Raw genomic sequence first — 6,779 nt, forward strand, 5'->3', positions numbered from 1 at the left:
TCACAATTTCTCAGCCTCCAAGAATTTCTTTATCTCCTCTATTTCGATGTGGTCCCTGTCCGTGTCTTCTTCATTCCCAGCATCGACGCTGATTCCCTTTTTTATGAAATCGATAACTTCGTCATCCTCATCGGAAGTGTAACTTTGTTGATTTGGCTCGTTCGCGCAAATTTCGCTCTGCTGTTTGGAATCATCACTTGGGCCATCGCATGGTGCCCACTTTTCCCACTCCTTTACGTTTTCGCCTTCGCTTTGGCAGCTCCCTCTGTGTTCTGCACCCCTCGATGATGAGGAAATATGCCCCGACGTATGTGTGTCTGACTCAGCCCCGTCCAACCGTACCCTGTCGAGCTGATCCTCGCCCAACTTCTCCCCCTCCGCCGCTTCCTTTTTCGCGCTCACGAACAAGTAGTTTGCCGCACCTCTCCCGAAGGCGTAGAGAAAGCGAATCTTTTCCTCGTAGTCGTTCAGCTTATTCCATTCGTGGTAGCTCAGGGGGATGACTTTATATTTTTTTTTCTCAAGAATGGATCTTTTCAAATCGGAAGTAGACGTCGTTACCAAAGAATTTACGTAATAGCTATATGGTCCTAAGCACATAATGACAACTTGAGAGTCTGGTAGCATTATATCTGCACATATATGATTGATGTATATGTTTTTTAAATGACTTACATTTATTCTTGCTAGAATTTTAGACAATTCATTAATCCACCTTGCTCCATACTTCACTTTTTTCTTTTTCTTTCCAATTTCATAAGTATCAATGTAGTAATAAAACGTTTTTATTTCTTCGGGGAATTTTGCAAATGTCTCTGGGTAGGTATACTGTATATACTCACTAACATATTTCAGCTTTTCCACCTTGTGACTGCCCAAGTATTCCTTTAGAGGTAGGATCAGATAGGTCAGTTTCAAGATCATGTTTTCCGTGCAGGTGATTAGGCACGTGCACGAGAAGAGTAAAAGTACGAGGGACTGCAGGTCGAAGTGGGCCTTCTGCTCGTTCCCCCTCACCGGGGTGTCGCGCCAACTGTCGCCTCCTCCGCTGCTATCACTGCTACCCCTGTGGTAAGCGTATTCTTCATGCCCCCCTCCTGGGGGAACAGAACAAAGGGGCACTTCCTCTCTGTCCTGCGAATTCCAACTAGTACCCACAGCGTCACAGTTTGGTGTAGCCTCCACATGCGGGTACTCTCCAACAGGGGACTCATCAAAATGGGTTGTTTCCTCTAGGTGTGAATTTACAGTTGCAATATTTTGCTCAATCTGTGAGATGGTCCCCCTTTCTTCCGTTTCACTGCGTTCGTTGTCCTCCATTTGGGACCCCTCTTTTAATTGGCCAATTCTGTGAGATCCACGCATGAAAAGCTGCCTATCTAAATATGTATGAACAAACTGATACAAGTAATTATAAAATTTGGGATGACAGAACTTCAACTTAGCGAAGGAATGAATAACAAGAGCTAGATTATTTGGGCTGAATTGTTTTGCATATTTCTTTGCCCCTTTACTTAGGGAACATAAAACGTTACCCTCTCGGATGTCCAGCCTGGCCAATGCTGATATGATAAGGCATAAATGTAAGGGGTGAGAAAAGTAATACCCATTTTGAAGTTTCAAAATGCATTTTTTCCAAAAGACTTTATGATATATGTAAAAAAAAGCCAAAGAGTTAGCAACCAGGGCCATGTCTTGGGAGGTCCACCTCTGGATATGCAGACAAAACTGATTGGTTAATAATTCCATAGTGTCATATTTCTTCATTTCTAATTTTTTAAAACTGTTTAGTAATAACGCTAAAGCACAGGATGTCAGGTCGTTTATCTTCTTCAGTAGTATAGAGCATAGCAAATTCATTAGCCTATTATCTCTGTAGCCGATTTTTCCAAAGCACCAAAATAGGATTACTATGTCGCTTGCGTCCAGGTACCCCGATATGATAAATACGTTTTGGACATATTTCTTCCACAGGTTTTCATCCCGCACGTGGTTTATGGACGCCTTATAGATCTTTCTCATAATTTTTTTCTTATTCTGTTGGCTCTGACTAGGTATCTGTAAAGCATCAGTGTCGGTAATTCCCTCTGCTTGGCCCCCTGCCATCGCGTGGGAAAACCCACCGGAGGTTGCCACGTCTGGCGCGTCTCTGTTCCCGCTGCTTATTTCCAGCTCATCAAAAAGCACAATCGATTTCAGTTCTGATATGCTAAATCCATTTTCAGACGGGTCGTTTTTCACTTGTATGTGATACTTCTTACTTACGTAACTGTTTGTGACGGAAAAATTGATCAGGTGGATTTTTTTCTTGAGCGTTGTTTTTTTCTCCACAAGAATGTTGCTAATGCTGTCGTGCAGTTGTGCATGCGTTAGACTACCACTACGTTGGTTATCTTCACAATCGGTTTTACTTCCATTCGTGAGAAGAACTCTCTTTCTTTCCTGAGAGGAGTCCTGCCTTTGGGCTTCCATCATCTTGCCTTCTTTGCCCATAGCTTGTCTAAGGAGTGCCTTTTTTCTAATCCTGTTTGTAAAACTATCACGGTAGTATGTGCCCGATTGTGTGTCATTTTTTTTTTCGCATTGCCTCCATTCTCCGTACCACCCGGAATCGAGTCCCCCACTTGTACTTCCATATGTGCTTTCACTTGTGCCTCCATTTGGGAGGAGGCCTTTCACGCCCCCCTTCCCAGTTACGTAATCCCCATTTTGTACTTTTTTTTTCGTCGACTTCTTCGGTTCCGGCGTCTTTACATTATCGAAATGTAGAAGCTCTAAAAACTTTATTTGGCTCCCCCTGATGCTGTCCACTTCCTTTTTCCGTTCCTCCTTTTTTTCACTTACCACTTGTTTGTAAGTTATGGGATCTTTAAATTTCCCCGTCCTTATGTATCTAGCCCCGCTTGCAATTAATCCACCTTTCCGAAGTAGGCTCATGTTGGCAGCATGGTGCAGTCGTTAAACACTGGGTGGGGGGAAGTACATGCCTGAGATCACACAGAAGAGGTAGTTCCTCCCCTTTAATGGTAACTTCTGCACTCTTAGGAATTCCTAGCCAAATGGTCTTCTCCCATCTGTTTGCGCTTGCAAAAGGGGAAGGTGAACGCAGGGGCCAGACACAAAACTCACATGGGCACAGATACACCTCTCTACTTCCTCTTAAGTCTTCACAGAAAAGAGAAAAAAAAAGAAGAAAAAAATGGCAGCTTCGGAGGCTGCAATGACTACACGAATGGCATCCGATTGAGGTGTAAAATGACAGCATCCCTTCAGATGAGGTACACGTGATGAAGTTCCTCCACCTCTTTTTTTGCAACTTCCGCATGGTGTTCTGCGGATATATTTTTTTGGAGCCACTTTTGCGGGGAATTGCCAAGAAGAGAATGCGTCCCGTTTGGGAAGATGAACTGAGGTAGCGAAGAAGCTCATGGGGGGAAGTGCCAAAATGAATTCTAACATAAACGGCTACATGCATCTGTACATCCCTACTTGTCGTGCACAGCAATTCCATATTCGAGCATAGAGCGTGCTTTCAAAAAAAAGGGAGACGCAGCACAAGCCGGCGTCCCGGATAATGCACCTCGTTTATGTGGGGTACCTCCGCGGAGTGGCCGTTCGCCCGAATGTGGGCATTCAAAACAGCAGGCGAAGTGGCTAAATTTCATAAACGACGGGAGGAACGCAGCAACACAGCAGTACAGCAATATGGCAACACAACAACACAGCAACATAGCACGCGGGTTCACCCGGGTCCGCGCCGTTAAAAAAAAAAAAGCAAGCAAAAAAGAGAACCAAAATAAATAGCGCTGTGGGGATATGCCCACATAGCATCATCCATGTGAAGGCCTCCAAAAGTGGAGAGAAATAGAAAAAATAGCATCCTCGAAGAGGCAACAAAAAATTAAAGGTACCCAATCTTTTACTTCCTACCATTCGTCCTTTCACACAAGTTTGTATCATCCTAACGACACACTCACTTTTGATCATTTTAAAAGTTACATAAATATTACGTTCGGACGGACTGCGCCAGGGGAGAAAGAGAAAAGAAAAACGTGTTGCACGGAAAAAATAGACCCCTAACTACGTTTGACTTAACAGAAAGCATATATCCACCATCTGCCTGTTTGAAAAAGTATACCCACGTGGGAACTGCAAAAATGGTTTTGAATAAGGTGTATCTGCTCGCCATCCTGGTGCTGTTTTATGTTGCCACCCTATGTGTGGAAGCGGGATGATCCAAGAAGTTGCATATAAAACTACCAAATGAGGATGACGATTACTTGGGGAAATTAATCAACATTTCGAAGAAGATAACACAATACGCACGAAAAAATAAGGTGAAAATTGCCAAAGTTTTAGCTACATCGGCCCTTTCAGCCTACTCACTTAGTTGGGTATACCAGTCCGGTGTTACATTGCAGAGTGAACCACACTACTCCCTGTTCCTGCCCTCCACCAGCTACATAAATAGTGCCATTAGAAGGATTAAGAAGAATAATGAAGTTAAAAAGTACACATTTAAAGAGAACAAAATTTTCGAAAGGAATTTCCACCACGATTATGCCAACTCAGAAATGGGACGAATATATGTTGTGAACAATTTGGTCAATTTTTTGAATTTCTTACCCTACAAGTGGAGAAACACACATACATACAGCTTTTGTAAATATAAGGAATTTCAAAATGTCGAAAAGGTGAAAAATGTCCAAAATGTCGAACATGGCCAAAATGTTTTCGACATTTTTGACTACATGAAGATAGGGAAGCATGAGGGACCCATTTTACTGTTCCAGGGGAAATTAAAAAAACAGTACTGGATACATTTGCCACTAAAGTATGAAATTGTGAAATCGGGGGAAGGTTCTCTCTGCACACTGACATTTACTCCGTTACACAAATATTATTCTGATTATACTATCGAGATAAAACTGGTGAAGAAGAACGAAACTAATAACGTAACTTTTATCACCTCTGTTAAGTACGCCAACGGGAATGATGAGAAGGGAAAATCCTTCTACATAAGTGTGGTTAAAAATATTGCCATGTTTTTAACATATGACATTTTTGAAGGAATAAATAACAATATCCATGTGGTGTACAGAAGGAATGCAAACTGTGGAAAAATCATGTCTACCAGATCGAATGTAACTTTAAGAAGGAAAAAAAAAACAAATCTTCAGTTCGTCCTCTCGCCGGTCATCACCCCCTGGAGTCTTAAAATGCGGCGGAGTTAATTATCCCCTACGGTGGAAAGTTACTCCTGTGCGATGCGCACACGTGACGAAAGCATGAGAAGAGTAGCAGGAAAGAAGTGTGCATCATGAAGCGGAGCCTTTTTTTTTTTTGTGACATTATCGAGGTACACAAGCCATCGTTACACAATTGCTCAGTAGACATTCTTTGCCTTCACCCAGTGGCACTGTTTTTAAAGAAAAAGGAAAAATTACATGTCGCTACAAAATGGGGGGGAGTCTTTTTTTTTTTTTGCCCCCTTCCCCGTGGTACCTAACACGTGCGTCAAATTGTAAACGCAGAAAAACGCCCAAGTTATGTCGTCACCTTCATCCCTGTTTTGAGTACAGTGAACGAATGAAGAATTATTCCAAAATCCTGAGCAGAGGAAGGAATAGTTCTGACATGTTCACAGGTACAAAAATGGATTAACACTTAACATTTTGTCTTTCTTCATTTCATGTGCATGTTATTTGCGCCATTTTGTGCTGCTTCCCTTTTTTCTGCCTCCCCCTCCGGAGGACACACTGTTAATAACCCTTTCAAACGCTTCCAGATTTGTTACAAAATTGTTCTTTGGGTATTAACACACGTTTCACTACATATTACAAGCGAAAAAAAAAGGAAAAATGTAAAAATGTAAAACCGGTGGATGAAAAAAGAAGAAGAAAAAAAAAACATTCTTGACCACACGGGGAAAACATTTTCCAACAGGAAAAGAAAAAAAAAAAAAAAAAAAACGAAGGAAAAGAAGGGGGCCAAAAACAGTATACACAAATGTGTCGCCATGCACAGCAGTCCACACACACAGAGAAGCACACCCACGAATGTACAAACATTAGGTGGTCTCACGCCATTCATGTCTTTTCTGCTTGGCTGGAAAAATCACTTCTGTAATGCCTTCTTCAAATTTTCGTTGGCAAAATTCCAATTAACCAAATTCCACCAGGCCTTCACGTACGACGCTCGATCATTTCGATAATCAATATAGTAGGCATGTTCCCATATGTCGCACGTTAGGATAGGAATGCCTGTGTTATCCTTTATAGGGTTTCCAGCATCGTGTGTCTGCAAAATGACTAACTTGTTGTTATTATTCAAAGCTAGCCAACCCCATCCTGATCCAAAGTGGCCACATAATACATTCGAAAATTCATTTTTGAAATCGTTAAAGGATCCAAAATCTTCCTTAATTTTTTCCTTAATTTCTCCATGGGGTTCCCCTCCACAATTGGGTCCCATAGAGTCCCAGTAAAAACTGTGGTTCCATATCTGCGCGGCGTTGTTAAAAATTGCTCCCGTAGATTCCTTCAGAATTTCCAGCAACGATTTCGTGGCAAACGGCGTATCCTTAATTAGCCCATTCAACTTGTTTACGTATCCAGCATGGTGCTTATTGTAATGGAAGTTCAGCGTCTCTTCACTTATATGAGGTGACAGGGCGTTTAAAGCGTACTTCAATTTGGGTAGAACAATTGCCATTTTTCTTCGGATGTCTTCGTCCTCTTTACTGGCGGCAATTCCTTGTCCGGCTGCGAGGGGGGGGG

At 42.2% G+C, this 6,779-nt stretch overlaps 3 protein-coding genes across 3 annotated transcripts; 1 reads left to right on the plus strand and 2 right to left on the minus strand.

Annotated features, from left to right (window-relative positions):
• Nucleotides 1–2,937, minus strand: C922_00621 (hypothetical protein; the record flags this gene model as incomplete). The annotated part of the gene is made up of 1 exon (XM_008816234.1): nt 1–2,937. The coding sequence occupies one exon, from the start codon at nt 2,935–2,937 to the stop codon at nt 1–3; it is 2,937 nt and encodes a 978-aa protein (XP_008814456.1).
• A 1,220-nt stretch (nt 2,938–4,157) lies between these two features.
• C922_00622 (hypothetical protein) lies at nt 4,158–5,234 on the plus strand (the record flags this gene model as incomplete). The annotated part of the gene is made up of 2 exons (XM_008816235.1): nt 4,158–4,205; nt 4,242–5,234. The coding sequence occupies 2 exons, from the start codon at nt 4,158–4,160 to the stop codon at nt 5,232–5,234; spliced, it is 1,041 nt and encodes a 346-aa protein (XP_008814457.1).
• An 883-nt stretch (nt 5,235–6,117) lies between these two features.
• On the minus strand, nt 6,118–6,714 carry C922_00623 (superoxide dismutase; the record flags this gene model as incomplete). Its single annotated transcript, XM_008816236.1, has 1 exon — nt 6,118–6,714. One exon carries the CDS (start codon nt 6,712–6,714, stop codon nt 6,118–6,120), a length of 597 nt encoding a protein of 198 aa, XP_008814458.1.
• Nucleotides 6,715–6,779: the final 65 nt, after the last annotated feature.

This window comes from Plasmodium inui (assembly GCF_000524495.1).
Source record: "Plasmodium inui San Antonio 1 unplaced genomic scaffold supercont1.2, whole genome shotgun sequence".
In the NCBI taxonomy this organism is placed as follows: domain Eukaryota; phylum Apicomplexa; class Aconoidasida; order Haemosporida; family Plasmodiidae; genus Plasmodium; species Plasmodium inui.